General features: G+C 31.9%; 1 protein-coding gene across 1 annotated transcript in view; it reads right to left on the bottom strand.

Annotated features, from left to right (window-relative positions):
* The window catches only part of LOC106707375 (tetratricopeptide repeat protein 28), a 52,685-nt gene extending 32,226 nt beyond the window's left edge, over positions 1-20,459 (bottom strand). Inside the window, exons 1-2 of the mRNA XM_045683085.1 lie at positions 20,173-20,459; positions 11,962-11,998 (exon numbers count right to left, since the gene is read on the bottom strand). Coding sequence (XP_045539041.1) covers positions 11,962-11,985 — 24 coding nt within the window. The 5' untranslated portion in view covers positions 11,986-11,998; positions 20,173-20,459. The remainder of the gene's footprint in view (positions 1-11,961; positions 11,999-20,172) is intronic.
* Between the last annotated feature and the right edge of the window lie 350 nt (positions 20,460-20,809).

The raw sequence follows: 20,809 nt of genomic DNA, 5'->3' as shown, positions 1-20,809 counted from the left end.
AAGTAATTCCATTTATTAATGAAAATTTAAATCATGATACCAGATTTTGGTAGAGGCAGGATAATATGGTGTGTCAAACGGAAAAAATAAATCAAAAAAAATAAATTCCATCAATCTGTTGAGATTGTCTAAGAAAATCGATTAGGCTTAGACAGACTGTGGTATTCTAGAGCAATGATGGCATTCCTAACATTTCTTTATGTAAGGTGCAAGACTAATCGTGACAAAGGTATTAAGAACATTGTAGTTTGTCATGTAAATATGCTAAGAAAGAAGATATAGACGCGATAAGATTCTGACAAAACTTAAGTTATGTGAAAACTTAATGGTTTTAAATATTTAATCAAAGTCCTCCGACATGGTACAGATTACCCACAATTACTGCTGACTTTTGGAGCGTGAACGCACCGATGTTTCCTCTGTAGGAATGCGTTTGATTGGTCTTGTCGCGCTCTCTGTTCGTTGCTCTGTGACTGTCAAATTGTCGGTTGTTCGCTCTTGTTGCCGGGACAATTGTTGAATTGCAACAAATTGAACCATTCAGTCTTGTCTACTATTGTTTGCTGATTTGATACAAAATTTATGACTCATATAGAAACCTCAGTACTGTTTAAACTTCTGAATTTACTCTTTGACATCAAATGTACCTTTGTGTCTTTTCTTTTACACGTTTAGGATTATCAAGTGATGAAAACCATGAAGTATATTATTACACAAATAAATAAATAAGATGTAAGTATTTGTAAGGTGAGATTAGGTACAAATTTTATTCGGTTACATTACGATTTATTATTACCGTGGGTTTCTAAGACCAAAATCATTAGTTCTGACAAACCAGACAATATGATTTAAACAGAGATTTGGTCTTAGAAACCTACGGTTACTCTTTTACTAATGTAAAATAATTTTAGACTAATTTAATGACAAAATTAAAATAGAAACAGACAAGTTGCATGTAAAATCTATCAAACTCTTTGACCTTGCTTCGAGAAGCTTTTACTTTCGTTAAATATTGTATTTAAGATAAAATACCACTGATTGTAAGGTTTGCGAAAGTCCATTATAAGAACACTTATCAGTATACCTACACCACTGTAACGGCATAAGCAGCGTGATTGTTCCGGCCATCTTGAAAAATGACGGGCATAATGGCCACTTATTCGCTTTATTAAAATTTCGTTTTAAGAGGCGCCTGATAGCCGTATGGTAATTATTTTTCCTCTGAACCATCTTCAATTTATCTCCAAGACTTGGGAAGAAAATACTCTTCACCGGACCGACTCAGGATGGTTTTTAAATACGACATGACTCCCGATAGGCAATTAATTTAAATTTGCTATAAGGATTATCGTTAAATAAAATCTACAACGTATTTATAATTAAATATTTAATTATTGAACAATATTTTGCATTATTTTGGAAAAATAATTTACTGGTTAAACTATATTTTTGATGGGAAACCTGATTAGGTACATTATTTTTGAAGACTTAATCTGGGAACAAAGTTATTTAACCTTTGAATTAGTTACCTCATTGTTCGTTTTTATGGCACATAAATAAGTCAAAATTTAGATATAATTACATGTAACCTGTTATAAGTTGTGCACTATTCGCATTATCATCATATTTAGATCTATATAAATCCACGCATAAGACAATTTGTAACAAAATAGACCTTTATTGAAATGAAAAATGTTGCCGGTGCAAGTGAAAGCTAACGAAACATTGAACGTCAATAAAAAATACAAATAGAATAACTAAAACATTCGAATTGGGCCTCGAAACCTCTCAGGTACGGTCGTTAGAAAAAAACAAAAAACATGGCGTCGTCGGTCATCCTTTGTCTATTTTTTCCCGCTCATTTTCTCATTGTGTGCACCTCGGGATAATTACGAGATTCTTACCTGGCAAGTATAAAACAATTAACGTGTGTGGGTTCCGAGACAAATCACATAATATTTGAGACCGGATTTCTGTAATTTTTGATGGTTTTCTTAAAAGGTTCTGGTACACGCACGTGAGTGAAGATTTTATGGGAATCGAATTTAAAAACAGAATACGTTACGGTGCGATGTTATTTACAAGCAACCACATAAATGAGAATGTCAGATAATTTCTTTGTTTGTTATAATATAAGTAATGTTTTCAGCAAATCTCTCCAAGCTTGGGGCGACAGCCAATTATGCATTAAAAATCTTCATGTTTCCAACTTCCGCGCATCTGTCCACTTTGGCCAGCGGCGTTGGCCGCCTCACGACTCCATACTTATTTATAAGACGACCAAATTGAGGATGCACGATGTTCTTCGTACTATGCATCGAGTTTTTCAATTTCGTATTTCATAAGATAACTTTTGCATTACAACGCACGGTTTGCGATACATTCCTGGAATTACTTAACAAATACCATTCCGTGTGTAACACTTACGCCTTTCCTTGTCAAGATTCGTTTTAAATACATACATTTACTGTTAACAGTTTAATTTTATGTCTCACAAAGAACAAAAATTATAGCTCAATATATGCCATGGTACTCGTATATTATTTTATTAAAGTTACTTTTGCACTCTGCTTATAGTAATAATATAATAAGACTTTCCAATAGGAACTTCTTTTATATTTAATGTTTTTTTGTTCGGGCACGCGTGCCGTATACGATAGCAATGGGCTCGTGACAATCGGTTTCGCAGGTAATCACCTCCGCCATCTTGTTTTTGCTGTCAAAATGATAGCCTAGAGGCGACAGCAAAACACGCGGCAGTGTTAGATACTTGATAGTAAGGCAAATAATTTATTTTAAAATGAAACGTTTGTCATAGAAAGTGAAATCATAAAAATTACTGAACCACTGATATAAAAGACGCACCGACTATTGACAAGTTGTAATTTTATAAGCGCTACGTATAAAGCAATATAGTTATAAACAATTTCAAAAATATTCATGACTCAGTTTTATTCGTAATTTGGGTTCATACGCGACATATTTTACGATCAATTAAACATTTATATGGTGCTCTCGACTGTAGGTACCTATTCAGAACTAATTCAAGGATATTATCGCTTCAAATTTGTTTCTTCTTCCATTTAATTATATCCAGTCTGTTATTACGCCGAACATTATCGCGGATTAAGAATACTTTTTTTTTATTTTGTACCCTTGCAGACCATCCAGGTAGGGCGTGGTGGACAACTTGTATTTTATAGCTGGCCAGTTTAATATGACCACCGTGGTTTGTATTCTTTGAAATCAAATTTGGAACGGGCGGTTTCCGGAGGGGTCTATTTGAATCGGTTACGCTCAAGACTGTGTGCTGGATGAAAAAGCAAACAAAATTTTTTAAACTTCGAAAATTATATTATCCTGGTCCCCTTTTACGAATGGGTCGCCAGCAATCAACCGAGCGTAAAGTTCATAATACCAATTGCGGCGAGCACAAAGATAGCTATGTCTTGTAGCTTTCGTACATTCATAAATGTGCGTATATTGTATGTAATTTAAGTCTATTTATAAAGCAAAAGGCTGACATAAAAATTATATTGGTCAATTTATTGCTTTGCCTTGCAGTTCATGTCTTGGATTTTTAATTACTATTCAAAGATATACTTACAACTAAATGTTCTTACACTATTATGTTTATAACAAAAAGGAATTTTATTTTATTGCAGACAGATTATTTTACTATTATTATCAATTGAATCGTCTTAATTTGTAACATTAATTAAATTTAAAAACAACTCTCTAGAATAATTTTGCTTAAGTTTTTATTAATAAAGTAGAATTAAATTAAAACAAGTAAGGCTGTTTGAAGAAATGATAATTATTTGCGTTGAAACAATTTGAGAAAGTATACAATATAATTTTTAAAACTTTCGACAGTAAAATTTACAAGGTTCTCTTTATAGTCATATAAACAGAAAGGTATAGTCGAAAATTAAAAAGTAAACAAAATCTTTGAGTACAATTTTCTTTTGAAACATTGTATTTTTTACTAACATCGACTTAAGCTGACTGTCATAAATATTTATTGGTTTTTAACCTTTGCAGCGCTGACGTATTTTAATGGTTTAACTTTCGTTTTGTTTTTTTTTTGTATACAACTACGTTATTGTTCAAATTACTCAGTGTGAAATGATCGCAGTGGAATCGAATACGGGGCCTTTGTCGGCTCCGACACGGATACCGCGTTCACCGCAGATGGTTCGCTATCGACCGCAGTCCCAGTTCCTGCTATTAAACCTTTTCAATTGCTCGCCTTATTCAATATTGCATTGAAAATATTTCTTCACATAATTAGTATCCACAGAATAAAAATTGTGGTAAATAAAAATAATAACAGAGTTTTTGATGTTACGAATACGCTATAATCGAGGAAATATCACAGCAGGCCCTCATTTCTGGAATCTTAATGTTGTCATAGTAGACGTTTAAAGGTTGTAAAGGTTGTAATCTGGTTTCACAATGTGTCTCAATTTTTTATTTAATTAATAAAAACAAACTCAATTCATTTATTAAGTGGTGAGGTTACCAAAACTAGGTATGCTAGTTTAGCATAATAGCTAATTTCAAATATTTTGGTCTATGAAGTTAGGAACATATCGACGGCAGAAAGCGGAAATGTCGTATCTCGAAAATTGGCCCAAATAAGTTAACATCAATTGCTGTAACTAGTAAAAATTCAATGAAGTAGTAAGTTTAAGACATTCCAATTAACGGTATCAAATAACATTTAGATTGATAGAAATAATATGTTCCAAAGTTCAACTTCCTATCTTTTTTAATTTAGGAGTTATGATTTTTTGAAATAGTTTTTTGGCTCTGGTGTAAAACTAGATATTTTGAGATACGACAAAATCGCTTTCTTCCGTCGATATCGACGCTGGAAAGCATAAACGCTGTAACCCTCTAAGGGTTGCTATAAGGGTTACAGCGTTTATGCTTTCCAGCGTCGATATAAATATAATAAATAAATAATAAATAAATTGATAAGAAGAAAGTGAAATATACAATAAATGATCAAACATTTGAATCGTGATACAATTATGATAGGAAAATATTTTTCACCTAATGTAGGTGTCAAAAAAAGTACCTACCTCATATGGCGGTATAAATGTTGTAAAAAGTAAAAGTTAATAAAAATTCGAATGTATTTAAGCTTTCACGCGTTAAAACCATTTCAAAAGAACAGTTATATTATACGTATGCATATTTAATTGTTCCCAATTAAATAAAGTATGATTTTTAATATTAATGCCCACGTTAAGTAGTTGTAAACCGTTGGGTGGCAATTTATTGCCCGTCTGTGAAAGTTAGACGGAAGTCATAGGGATTGAGACGTTTACCTCAATCGATTTATTTATTTGAGATGTTGAATCGATAATATTCAATATGGTTTTTGTACCTTTGTTGGATATTGAGTAAGAGAAACTAATAGATGAATGCAGCATTTATTTTAACAAATCAATAAATAATTAAACTTTTTTTATTATTAATTAGGTGCTTAATATAAACAAATTCTCTAAAGATGCCTGAATATATTCAGTGTTTGACAAAAGACGGCAACAACTGTAAATAAATACAACCATTCGATTACAATCGATTTTAACATAATCGATGTTCATAAAAATCGAATGATCACGTACATCCCTAAGCGGTAATGGTTCCTCTCTCGATAACGTCCGATGTCGATAATATCAATTTGTTTACTATAAAAATGTAAATGATATTAATACACATCGTAAATACGCTATTTATCAAAGGCGGTGTTCATTATGATTGGGATCTTATATAACCAAGTACATATTATAAAATGACGACATATTTTGTTATACTAACCGTGGATTTCTGAGACCAAAACCTCTGTATAAAACATATCTTCATCCCTGTCATTATCTTTGATAAAACAGAGATAACAATATATTTTAAACGGATATTTTGGACTCGGAAACCTAAGGTAAGCACTAACATTGTTCCCACGCCTTTCTTTCTGACCTCTGACAGACGGCAATATTTTGTTAAATTACGACACTACGGTTAAAATTATTCCAACTTATGAAATTAGCAAAAGTTTTCGTCAGTTTTTGATAGATTCTAACCTCATAATGAATGAAAGACAAAATGTAGTAAACTAGCTTTTACCCGCGACTCCGTCCGCGCGGAATAAAAAATAGATAATGGGGTAAAAATTATCCTATGTCCTTTTCCTGGTTCTAAGCTACCTGCCTGCCAATTTTCAGTCAAATCGATTCAGCCGTTCTTGAGTTATAAATAGTGTAACTAACACGACTTTCTTTTATATATATAGACTAGCTTTTACCCGCGACTCCGTCCGCGCGGAATAAAAAATAGAAAACGGGGTAAAAATTAACCTATGTCAGTTTCCTGGTTCTAAGCTACCTGTCCACCAATTTTCAGTCAAATCGATTCAGCCATTCTAGAGTTATAAATAGTGTAACTAACACGACTTTCTTAGATTATTTAGGGATTTTGAAATTTAATTTAATAGCAGTTGATTTTGCTGGTAATTATCTATTAAGGATCATTTTTTAACCGTGAAAAGAGGTACCACTGTACCCATTAATGGGATAGTGATGGGGGCTAGAGTTTAGTAAGTACATAAATGAAAAGTTAAGGTAGCTTTCTACTTACTATTAATTTATGGTAGGCATTAGTTTAGTTAGCAAAATGAAGACATTTCACTCGAAGCAAGTCTGTTATTAAAGTTCGAAGTCAACGCCTTACCGAGAGCAAAGATTGCAAACTCGCATAAATTTAGCAAATTGTACACTGAGTGCGGACACCTCGTCGTGGTTGAAATATGACGTATTGTGGAGCTGAGTGCGTGCCCAACAATCGCCACTAAAACTGAGCTAAGTTACGAAAAGCATGTAACATTGCTACTCCTAACTACTCACCTAATTATACACTATGTTGCATTGTACACAACCAGTGTTAATTTTCGATATCCTGAAGAAGTTTAATAAAGTCTCTAATAAATGTTTTCTTTTCTTAGTTTAATATTATTTTACTTCACGTTCGTATTTTCTAAGATAGGTATTTTTATTGCAAGCGTGTGTAAACTATTTTTATACCGCTGTTAGTTATTTTATAATTTTATATAAAGTTTCACTAATTAGTATAATGAAGTGAGACAACAAAAGTAAATGTTTTATGATTTACAAATATGCAAAGATATCAATATAAAAACAAAACTTTCATAAAAAGCTGTATTCTTAAAGAGTAATGGCTATTTTATTTGTCTATCTACTCGAGTGAAGATCAGATGGGTACCTTCTTTATAATTCTAATCAGAAGTTAATTTGTTGTTATTTGAATCGGTTATGCGTTGATGTGCGTATAGCTTATAATTCTATTTATCTTATCTCTCTAACGAAACCTGATTTATAATCGCTTTCAAGCTCTGAGAGTGTTATAAAACCGGTTACACACTACACGGTCATTCCATAACACGTGCAAAGTAACAACATAATGAAGGAAGATAATAGAAGTAAGAAGAAATCACATGAAAGTCATATAAGAAAATTATTAAATACTAGCAGTTGCCCGCGACTTCACCCTCGTGAACTTAAATAAAAATCTAGTAATAAATATAGCCTATGTAACCCGGGGATATTGTAGCTTTCCAACAGTGTACGATTTTTTTCAGTTTCAACAAACAAACAATCAAATCTTTTCTCTTCATTATTTATAAAGATGTGTGTATGTAAAGTTACTTGTTCGAGTCCTGTCAAAAAGTTTTTCAAGGTGAATAAGGTATAGTTAGTTGATTTTGGATTAGTAAGTTTTTCTCAAAGCAAGACAGGAACATTTTAAATACTCTATTTTTACAACCTCAAGTTTTCAATTTATAAACTTATTCGCTGAAAGTTTTGCTTGACTAAAAGTGTTGGATTTTAAGCAATTAATTCAGATTTAAATTTATACTGAGCTCTACTTTTTCTTACGCGTTTTTATAGACATGTCATTTAGTTATTTATAACAATGCAAAAGTTTAAGTCGAGGTTATAAAATACTGTGTGGTCTGAATTTAATACTCACTTTTATAGAATGACTATAAACCTGGATTATTATCCGTTGTTTCGATTTCTCTGAACTCTTAACCCTAATTAGAGGGGATTAGGTTTGGTCAACCACGTTAGCCTAATGCGGGTTTATAGCTCTGCATACCACGTATGAACTAAACTTAGAAAAATAATGTATATTCACATTACAACAAAGAATTATCTCTCCAATCTCTTATTTCTCGCCTATAACTCAACCATTGAATACATTCAATCTTTTAACACCGTTTGTATTTCGAATTACATGAATTTCGTATAAGCCATACATTCGTCGAGTCATGCCGTCACTGCATTCGATGCGGCTTGCGCGTGCGCACGCCGTTTTCGTTCTTATACAAAGGCGAAGGCAAACATATTGCCTTACGATGCCAATTAAAAAAAAGCTTTATAGATTTGTGCGGTGCAATTGATTCTTTTATAAGGGTTTCAATAATTAAAGTTGGGAACACAATGGACGCTATTCTGGGAATCAGTTCAATAATACAAACAGTCAAACAGTGTATTCTTTTCAGTGATAAATAACTATCTGGAAAAATATACTTCTTAAGAAAAAAATCTAGAAAAAAGATTTAAATATTGAAAGATGTATTCTAGTGTGTTGCAAAGATGACTGAAGTTAGTTAGAGTTAGGCTTACATATTTCAAGGTATGGGGGATATTTTGGAGTAGACAGCTACCAATAAGAGGATGTAAATGACTAGCGAATAAGACATATATAGAATAACTGTAGAATAAGTCTATGTGAGAGAGAGAGTGATAGAGATACAGAGAGGGGAAGCGAGGGGGGAGGAGAGGAATATTTTTTCTTTTGACGATTACAATTTCTGATCGGAACACAAAATATTACATTCTTAAATGAACCTAGTATCGGCAATTTAAAAGACTATTAGATTAAAATGTCGATCTTAAATTATATGAAGTAATAATAGTAATTTACATGAGTCTTCTAATTTGTAACAATTACATGAGTAGCCACTTCTTTGGATAATTTGCTTGCCATTTCGCATCATAAAAAGATTGCAAGTCAATGTATGATGATTTTACACGAAGTGAGCCAGTGAGTTCGATTCATAGCGATTTGTGAAGAATTGAACTGATATTTCTTTATTATTTCGCAACTGTCCAAAATATGCTTTTTATTACATCATCATCATCAACAGCCTTTATGTGCCCACTGCTGGGCATAGGCCTTTGCCACCTTCCACAGTATGCGGTTCTCCACCTTCCGCACCCAACAACTTCCCGCCTTGCGAACTATATCGTCGGTCCACCTGGAAGGAGGACACCTCAAGCTCCTGTTTATTACATGCAAAGTTAAGTTCAGATGTTTCTTTAGGTGTCAACTGTTAAAACACGTGTATAAAACATATTGGTACCCCTTTCATTCTCTTTGGAAAAAGAGAGACATAATATGTTTCAATGTAACTCAGTTGGATATACATATTTGAAGTATTTCATTGGGTTACTTAAAAAATAACATGTCTTTTTGGCTTATCTTATCGTTCTTTATGCTAAAAGCTAAACGCTATCAAATATGATAGCGTTTAGCTTTTAGCATATGTGGGAACGGATACTAACGATAATAATCGTTAGTTTCCGTTCCCACATTCAGATGTCGCTGTATGGTAATTAGAATTATAATAGTTGATTTCTATCAACTTGTCCATGTTGTCTGATATGAAAATCGTAACTTTAATTGAAGGTACGAAAGCGTTAAGAACAGATTAAGTTCAATGTCAGAGATATTTCAATTATTTTATTACACAAAATTACAACGAACTTAGGGTCCTATAGTTTTAGTATCATATTAATATGTGCGCGAAGACTTTGTAATCTTTTATTTTTAGAAAAATTGCACGAACAGATGAACGTGAAATTTGACACACTTAATGTGGAGATGACTTCTTCTCCATATTCAATTTGTTTTTGCAAAATGTTGAATTTTAAACTATGGACGAATTTAGAACAACGAACCACCACTAGTTATTTTAAATCAGTATTCTGGTATTGGGTGTAAAATTTACAAGCGACGCACATTCTGCTGTACTCAAAGTAATCTAATAGATACTTAAACAGTTGCTGCGTGTACATTTTTAAACTAAATCTACCCTTAATGGTGAGTGTACGACAGATAATATTAAGTTATTTATTACCTATTATCTAATAATATCTTATAATATTTTACTATGTACATATATCTTATTTTTTAGTTTGTACTTTAATATATTTCTGAATAATTGATTACTAAAAAAAAAAACATTTTAGATCTTAGTTTATTTATACTATTTAATATTCCTTTATTATAAAGAGGAAAGATTTGTTTGTTTGTTTGTTTGCATTGAATAGGCTCTGATAGTACTGACTTGATTTGAAGAAATCTTTCACTGTTGGGAAGTCACACTTATCATGGGCAAATGTATCATATTTCATTGGTGACGTAGACTATTTTAATACATGTTTTTTATTTCTGTCCGAAAGGAGTTGCGGGCAACTGCTAATATTTTATATTATTGAATAGAGAGGCTCAAATAGGTTCAAAGGCTTGGAAGGAAGTTCTATCATTATCTACTAATGGCTACGGCGTTTTGCGTCATTATCTCACTGTTAATTTATTCGCTATAAAAACTTGTTCAAGGATCAATAAAGTCATTTTTTATATCCAAGATTATTATCGCACTAGAATTTTGCGATAAAAAGTGATAATCCTATTACTTATTCTTAGTTTAAAACTTGGACCACACACGAAGAAGTCGCAAGTCATACAAAGAAAATGTTTCCACGTACGATGTACGAAATGTGCATATGGAATCATTTAATGACTAAACGATGATGAAACATATTGATATTTTGTCTATACTTAAATATAACTAAATGAAATCATAGATACGAGATTTAACCACATAAAATAAACAGAATTTTGTGACTATCATAAAAGTAATTCTTCTAACCGTGGGTTTCCAAGACCAATAGACGTTTAAAATATATTGTTATCTCTGTTTGTCAAATGATAGGGATGACGATATGTTTTATACAATGATTTTGGTCTCAGAAACCAACGGTAAGTCGGAAGCGAGGACGGTTAGTAATATTTATTCCTGACATCCTTACCAAATAAACAGGATCTTAAGTATTTTGGGATAGAGAAGGATAAGTATTAAAACTACTAAACGGTTTAGAGGACTAGTTAGGTTAAGTTAGTTAAGTTGATAAGCTTATTAGATTTTAAAATTGCTAAAGTACTATTTTTAATAGTGTTCTATCTCGGTGTATGTGTTCAGACAGTAGCGGTACTGCTGTCTTATACTGCCCTGAATGCCTAGTTCTGCCTTCGTGTAAAACTAGCATAAGATCGGAAGAAACTATGTCAAGTAATCGTCAAGTAAGTATACCGGCCTGAAAATGTCATAAATGGTAAAAGAACTCGATGACATACAGCTTTCAAGTTAACAGTATTTTTTTCCACTTACAGACTGTTTCATTTATCAAAACACATACAATTTTATGACCATTTAATGCAAATTAATCTATTGTAAAAATCAATTGTTGAAAATATTTTCAATCAATGCCTGTAACGGTATGTTAAAATCAATCATATCAACATAACTGTTGTAAAAATTTGTTTCTACTTTTGTAATATTTCATTCTATGTACTGTTAAAATTGCAACGGTATTTTCAGACTAGCAGAATACATTTAGTTCTGATGTGAGATAAGAGCATATTAAAATTATAAATAATGTAAGATGAAGAATGTAGTAGCGTTTTCAAGGAAGTTCCTAGACGAAAAATGTGTTGTCATTTGTGTTATTTCTTTGTATTACGTCGCTAAAATAAGAGAAACTTGCGGTGTTTTAAAATTGATTAAAAAATTAGGATGCAACTCACCTCAGAAAAATCTCGCTGCGACATCTTTAAACCGTACCTGAAATTAATCAATTCCTATGTTAAGTCAATGTTAGAAATGTAATTTAAACAATGTAATTATGAGAACAAAAATAACACCATTAACTTTTTTCATAAATAAAGAAGATATATTTTAAACTAGCTTTTACCCGCGACTCCGTCTGCGCGTAATAAAAAAAATGCACACAAGATAAAAAAAGTTCCTATGTCCGTCTCCTAGTTCTAAGCTACCTCCCCATCGATTTTCAGCTAAATCAGTTCGACCGATCTTGAGTTATAAATAGTGTAACTAACACGACTTTCTTTTAAATATTTAGATAATGGTGAAAATGAAGAAGTCATATTTCATAGTTTTATCGGTAATGGGTTTTCAAATGAATCTTTACACTTACACTGGTCATTTCTTATGTCAAATACTTCTTTAATAATTCGTAATCTGTTAGTTGTTAATTAATACATTAATATTTCGCCTTGTTCTAAATCCGTCCGACAAATCTACTTAGGTTGTGAGGCTTGATATACCTTAGGATAAACGTTGAAAACGTTGGATAAGGAATAAAGTCGCTAACACAGTTCATATGATATAAAAAGAAAAGAAATCGTTCTACTACAGTCATAACAGTTATCTATCCTCTTGTACGATTGCTAGATAAAAAGCGCCGCTACTGCACTGAGCACAGGAAATTCTTAAGTTCATAACGACCGCTCGCCACAGATAAGATTAAAATGTCGACTATGAGAGTGAGTAATTACTTTAGTGTGCGAATGTGTTCGTGCTTAGTTTGTGAATGTGTGCGTAGATTGACATTAACACACAAATTTCAATCTATTGCATTATTTATTTTAAGGATTTTCATCCAACAATTGCATGGTAGGTCGTTAAAAGGTAACTTAGCAGTAACTTAAACAAATCCTCACTAAGGTACACACTCAATGGCCATTTAATAAATCTTATTGTATTAGAAGAATTTTAGTTTTAATTTAACACTTCTTTTTTTATAAAACATGATATAAAACCTTCATTATTTTAACAATTTTAATATACCTTCATCGCAATCTGCATCTACACTAATATTACAAAGAGGAAAGATTTGTACTTTAGTATGTAACCAATTAAACTTAAAAGCGACTGAACCTTTTTCAAAAATTCTTTTGCCATTAGAAGTCGTGTGCAAAGCTAGTAAATACTCCCATATAAAAGAATCGTAGAGTTTGTAAAATTTTGAAAGTAAATAATGATTAACCTTTTTAGTTATTCTTGTATGTAAATTACACACAAAGGCAAAAGTTTTTGAACCATTTCGATAATTGGAAATGAAAGAAAATTTCGTCGGCGGCACAAACGAACGTACCGATTGCAATTTTACTTAATTATAAAACATGTTAATGAAGTAAAAAAAATCAAAATCCGTACAAAACCCTTTTTTAGTGCGGCAAGATTAAATTCATAATTAGTATACTTAATATCCTTAATGTGCAATTTTGTGGAAAATCATGTGGATCAGGTTACCGAAAAATATTGATACATTTTAAATCCTATTACTATAACAGTAAGGTATAAATTTGAATAGTTAATATAACCATTAGTAATCGTTGTTCTGAGTAGAGTAATAAGTTTGAAAGTCTTATTAAAGGCTTTTCAAAAGCTTATCGCAGGTACACAACGTATGCAAGATATTTAACCGTTGGTTTTTACAGACAAAAAACTGTACTACAACCATTGATCTCTAAACATGGACTGGTTATAAATCGTGGATTATTGTGCCTATTTGATTTTTGTTATTTCGGCGCTGACGGTTGAGGTGGTCAGGATTCGAATTAATAATTAACTGTCAGGAATTTCTACAGGTACTTATAAGTTGGAACGAAGTAAAAGCAGTTATGTCGAAGCAATGACCTTTCCATTTATAGAGATCAGTGGCTAAATTATATTTTAATCTTTATGTTATCAAGAGAATTGAAGGGATGTCTTTTGTACAAAACATTCTACAGGGTACACTTCAAATAGTATTTTTTTAATTAAAATTTAACCAAAAAAAATAATAATTTGATGTATATATTTAAACTGTCCGTCAGTCTGTCGCGTCACTCATGACGAGGGATCACCATATCAATTTGCACATCTTTGTTTTTTTATCCTTTTTACCGGGAAATTAATTATTTGTGCAGTAACCACATCATCACAGTGATATACCTAAAATAAAAAGGAAGATATTTTGCGCATTGTTGATTTGTTTTAGCAAGAGTTTTAAATTGTATTAGTACTTTAAATCATGGAAAGCGTGTTCGTGATGTATCAAGCGGCAAAAGCTTAAAATTTTGTCCTGTTTATAATGTAAAAAATGTGTTTCTGTATATTTTGTAATGTTTATATGTATTTACAAAACTGTCAAAAAATTTAACTATAATTTTTTTTTTGTTTTTAGGTTTTGCCCCTACCCTACCAACAATTGCAAATGGTGTGATAGCAAAGGGACCTGCTGAAAACTAGCATATTACCTGGTTACCTTTTATTATTTTATTAAAAAAAATATACTTAATTTTAATCTATCCTTCTGTCTAAATCTGACCGTAAAAATTAAGGTAGATGTGATACCTTAAACTGTGCACGTGTAAACTTTTAAACGAATAAACCTATCTTCTAAACCATACAATGACAGTTATGAATATCGTAAATAAGAATGTTTATAATAAACTTAAATTACAACTAGACTATGACAGATACTGCGACATTAATGTCTGTAAACTCGTGTTCATACAGATACATTCCCATGTATGCGCTGAGTATACCTTGTATAGGTCTTAGCCTAATTCTATCATAAAAGTAATGAAAAAAAAAACTTTACTTCTGTTATTAACCTAAGTTTCCACTGCCGACATACATGTTATCTGCGTGTTTTTTTTTTGTTTTTTAAATGTTGGTTTTGACAGTGGAAATTCTTGGTAACTAGATATCTATTCATTAAAGCTGTTTCTTTAAATGTAGATACAAACAGTTGCGTTTAACATTCTCTGTATATAAAACATTTATTTCGACTCACTCGCTTCGACTCGCTCACTTTACAAGAGACGCGACAAAACTGGCACAGACTAACGCAGACTGGCGAGATAGTAACACAACTCATTTTCCACCTGACTCACAACGGTTCCTCGAATAGAAGCCGATTGCGTGTTTTCAGAGCTATCAAAACTACCTTTATTAGGGCTGGTACAGTAACAGATAATGCATTGCATTTTGCACAGCGGATTAAAGATTGACAATGGTTGATGCGAAGACTTGGTTGTAATAATTGGAAAACAATATTGTACTCAGATATTTTAGACACGGTTGCAACCATTTTATAATAACAACAATAAAAGCTTTTCTATATTTTATTAAGCAATAACTAGAATCAAACGGTCACAGGATTTGATCATAACAAACAAGGAATAGCAATGTGAGATACTTAAAATAGAACAAGATAACAGATAATTAATATTATCTGAACTTATTCAAAACATAAATAATAATTGCAAAATTTACATAAGAAATTTATGACCTAATTATTGAGGTCTTTATGTACAAAATATGCCAATCTCATTTTAATAGTGTTTTTTAAACTATTTTGTAAATCTTTGGTATTTTTATTTTGGTATAAACCAATTTCAGAGTCCAGTCAATTCCTATTTTGTCAGAGACGGCCCTAAAGATCGCATTCTGCGTTTGCGCATGTGTTATGCAAATATCATCAGTCTATTTAAAGGAAAGTTATGTTCGGACTTGCGCTTAAATACATAAACAGCAATATTTCAATAATATTATTTATTGAAGTATCACCATTCATATTGGATAGTTTTATGCAATAGTTGTAAAGTTTATTACTGAAATATCAGTATATTAAAATGAACGTTGAAGTAATTAAGAGTTATAACGCACTTAACAACTTTGTAAATATAAAAGTTGTTGAGCGGTTTCTGTTGTTGTTTAATAAAGTTTAATAGGAAAATTAGTAAAGCACTAAACGTCTACGATATTGATTTTCGAGTAATAAAAGTATATTTATCATTCGGTACTTTCATGTAAAAACAGTTTACTATTGATTTGTGAATATGGAACTTGTAGATATGCTAATAACTTTAATTAATTAGCCTTTACATTTTCCAACAGAAGGAGTGGAATAGACAGTGATGTAAGAATCATAGCTGTTCTCAATTTGCAGAAAACACATTAAAAAGAAAAGATATATGTATATTGTACAATACTCAGAAATGGAATTTTCGTATGATAATGTTCTAGCAAGTTTTATTTAAACTTAGCCTTTCTGGAATGTGCAGCCATGTGGTGTGTAAGAAAGCTCGTGAGTTTCAAGTAAAATTTGTATCGTGTAAGTAATGAGAGATCACTCAATCTTCTAGTTATTACGAACAAGCACGAAGGTTCCCGACATGACACGAACGCAGTATAACTGTAAGCCTGGGGACAGTTATCTATAATCCCGGCGACACGGCATTGTTTAATGACACTCTAATGATTCAGTGGAATTTGACTGCCAGTCATGTAGTGTCACAATAATGTTACAAATTATTTATTTTTTATTATATTATAAGGTGGCAAAAGCTAGTAAGCGGCCATAAGCGAAATAGCGAAGCGACTGTTGCCCGTGGACATTCCTAATTGCAAAAGCATTTCCTACGGTTAATAGACGGAGAAGGGGACGTGCAGAAAGAAAAAAATTCGCTTTCCTATTTGTTCCCTCCTCAATCAAATCCACTTCCCCTACCCATCCTTTCTTTATAAGAAAAGAGTGGAAACGGAAAGAGGACTAAGATCACACACATTTATCAGACGAAATGTGGAATTATTTTCAACTCCACTCTTGTCTTCTTTGTGGTCGTCGTATTGCGCAGGTCGTGTCGGCCCATTCATGCAACAATTGTTATCGTTACTGATTTCTACCGCTGTTAAAGTTAAATTTCTAGTTTAGTTTTAAATTTAAAGATGTCTAACATTAATCTTTTCTATGTTTTTAAGATGAAAGAAAATGTCGTGATTCAACCTTTACATATCTGCAAATAGATATCTTTTGTCAACAAATACGCACAGGACCACACTGTTTGACTAAGATTAAGTCGCCCCTTTTTAATTACAAGTTTAATGATAATAATTTCTTCAACGGGTAACTGTTAAATACTCGTGGCTTTTTCGTTGGGATTTTCAATTATTACACGCATGAATTATGATTATTGTCGTATCTATTTATGCATTGGAGAATATTCGCGGAAGTTGCCGGCAGGTTGTTTACGACTGTGCATGTGTACATTCCCTGTTCACAGGTTTCAAATGTCGAATCGTCTTTTCCATCTAACATTTTCTCTAACTAACGTAGTCAGTGACTTTTTTTGTCACTTAGTGAGCCCCTTAGCGTAGATTTAGTTTATAGATTCTCGTTTAATTACTCTTAAAACTACTTTGTAGTGAAAACTGTCGATTAAAGATTTGCAAAAACACCATATTCAATTTTAAAAAAATCTTATCTTGACGTATCAAGCTGGAAAGTGTTTCGATTTATACAAAAATTGAAGCACGTTCTCGCCTGAAGCTATGCCTGTTATACAGTAGCCGGTAACCGTCGCCAGGTGGCGAGGAATCGAACCTCTAAACACCGTCTCACTATCATTAGCCGCACGTGAACTGACGTGACCGACCTAATCAGACCACTGTAGTTAGTATGACCATTGTTATTTGAATGTTTCTTAGGTAATGTTATTTTATTTTCACTTTTTAACTTCGTTCCAATAACTTTGCTGTTTTTTACAATTAATATATACCTGCTCTAAGCTCCTTGCTTTGAGGGTAAAAAACCTATTATGTTGCAAAAGCTTAGGTCTTGTTAAAGGGGCTTATTTAAGGGATGGAAGACTAGTAAACGATTTGTTTTATATCAAGAATCTAGCTTAAATTGGACAAAAATGTAAGGACCAACAAGATTTATGAAGGAAGTGTAGTAAATAGTCCGTTTCAATTTTATGGTGACGGAGAAAGCACATTATAAAAATCTTTTCAATTATGATAACGGAAAGGCTTACTTTCTGCTGTCGAAGACCTAAGGAAAAGAAGAGGAAGACAGAATAAAGTATTATGTTACGATTCGGTCAAAAAGTTTTATAACTACGATTTCTTCAATGTAAATGACAAATAAAAAAATTAACTTAACCTAATATAAAACAAAAGTACCAATCTGTTGTTACTGAAACACGTCTCACGAAGTTATCTGTCGCGTGCGGCGCGTCGGAGCCCCGAGCGTCCTGACCAACTCCGCCCGCGGTCGCAAACTGATACAAATTCCCCAGCTACTTGTTACAAACAGATGAGAATACTTACCATAATAATGAGCAAGTGATATGAAACAGCTATTTAATTCTTGTCAGTTTACTAACCAGAATGTTAATGGAATTGAAAATGTGAAATGAGTTTTGCTTTTTGTTTATTTTAGTTTTGTTATGCTGTCGGTATTGTCTTTGAATCGGAGAAATAATCTTATCGATGGGTCCTATGTATTAAGGCCACAGTAACAGATTGATGATTTTTTTTATCTTATAAACTACCACTTAATCTAGTAATGGCATGCACTAAACACAAATACAATGTGTATTTGTGTTTAGTGCATGCGTACAGGTATAAACGGGTTTTTTTGCTAAAGTAAAAGGGTCTATATGGCCTCTTTTCCTATATATTGAAACTTCGAGAGCCTCTCCTGTAAAGTTGTCAATTTGTACATTGGCCCTTATTCGTAGAAGCCATCGATATCAATTCTATCTTACTCATTTAGTAACAATTATTTTGAGATTTATCACTGACGAAAAATAATTTATAAATATTCCATGAAACCTGGGAAAAGCCGTGTGAACATTATATACTTTTTACTTTTTTAAATACGTAGAACACACAAGAATTTATAACATTATTCTACTCTTTATAAAATCAAAATTCTTCAAGTAGCTTGTTAAATATTTATCTTGTTGAGATTTAAGTACGAAAAAATGATTCCCAACTTATTTTGAAGTTAGTTTAAAGTTAACAACGCGGCTTTGTAGACATGTTGATGTTATCACGCGTTGTCACGTACTGACTACGGAATGGGACTGACCTTGGCTTTGTTTCAAAATTAATTTGAGTAAATCAAAAAATGTGGTAGGTACAAAAGAAAAGGGTGTGATAATGTGCAAGTTTTACTTCGTAGATAGATTATTAAGCAATTTTTAATATAAATTATATATAGCTTACTGTTTCCGTCATTATATTACCGTAAAATTCAAGTGCCGAAATACATCCATAAAAACACATTTATTCAGATTTATTCCCACACGTTTTCAGACATTAATGCTCCTTAAAAACAATGCTAAGATTATGTTTTAAAACATGAAATAATTCACAAAATAATATAGAAATAATTAACCACTTTCCCTTTTCTATGGCTATTAAAAGAGAATAAGTAATATTTAATACGTTTTATCTTTAATTACTTTTTAAATAACATATTGATTTACTTAAAAAACTGCTTAACATTTTCAAGAAAGTCTGTAAGAAAGAAATATCATAAAGTGGTAGATTGAACGCGTTGATGTCTTTTCTTCGAGTGTCTTGTCATCGAGTAACAATTTAAGTTAAAAGTATGACAATATGTAATAAAATTGTATAATAAATTATGTAATTTACATCACTTATCATTATAAGAGCTTGAAATTTAATACTTGTAATTACATAGATTTAAGAAAAAATTTGCTTAATAATAATGTAAATTATAACTTAAACGTATATTATGACATCGAGGAATAATTTGCAAAGTATGAAATTTTTTATCATTTTCACTTTTAGGTTTACGACATAAGTTGTATTTCTACGTTAACTAATGTGTTACACAGATGTACGATGATAAATCGACGATAACTCGTTTATAAAGCTTCAAACAACTTTCTAGTCCATTGCCTCTATATGGAATGGAGTTACTATCAGTACGACTAAATAAATTAAAAAGCCTTCACTCTTAGTCTTAGTTACTGAGAAACCATGAAATTTACTTATCATACGTTTGATAAAATTAAAGGAATCCATACAATCCGAAAATATGTAGTTCTAACAAACACATGCACACAAAATCCTTAACCACACGCACACATCTAGGCGTGTGGTATCAAAGCCATGGTATAACTTACCATCACGGCCTTTGATTTAGGCCAATTATAAACCCATTTCTTGGTTTCGAACACGCTTATTACACTCCGACGTACAAACAAAAAATATCTTTCGTTACCGCATTACATAGACACTAGATGTACGAATGATGGCGTATTTTAACGGATTGTCGTAAATGAATCACTTATAAACACATATTAATCACACTATTAAACATAATTTATAAGATTTAAGAGTAGAATTCGATGAAATCAATGAGCATTAAGGTAATTTAAGTTTTAACTTGTGGTCTGCATGCGCAAGCGCAGCCTTAACCCGACTGACTGCCGGCTGCCTGTGCTGCCAGTTTATGTTAACTGTATGTTACTAAAGAATTTATTAAAAGTTATCAATTTCTACTATTTATTTTTTATTTATTCTTAAGTTTGTTTATTTTAAGTTTTGTAATAATAAATTATTGTAATAATCGCAAATTACTTGTATTCGTGATAGTAAATATGATTGTCACCCGTTATCTGACATTAAATTGGAAAAGATATGGCGTGATCGTTTATCCTTTAAAAAATCGTGTATACAAGCTACAGAATGAAATACAGTGAAATTCTAAAAGTATTTTTTTTTAAAATTAATATGTACTATTATTTAAAACAGACAACA

Source organism: Papilio machaon, chromosome 21, assembly GCF_912999745.1.
Source record: "Papilio machaon chromosome 21, ilPapMach1.1, whole genome shotgun sequence".
Classification (NCBI taxonomy): domain Eukaryota; kingdom Metazoa; phylum Arthropoda; class Insecta; order Lepidoptera; family Papilionidae; genus Papilio; species Papilio machaon.
This window is presented reverse-complemented; position numbering and strand designations above follow the sequence as displayed.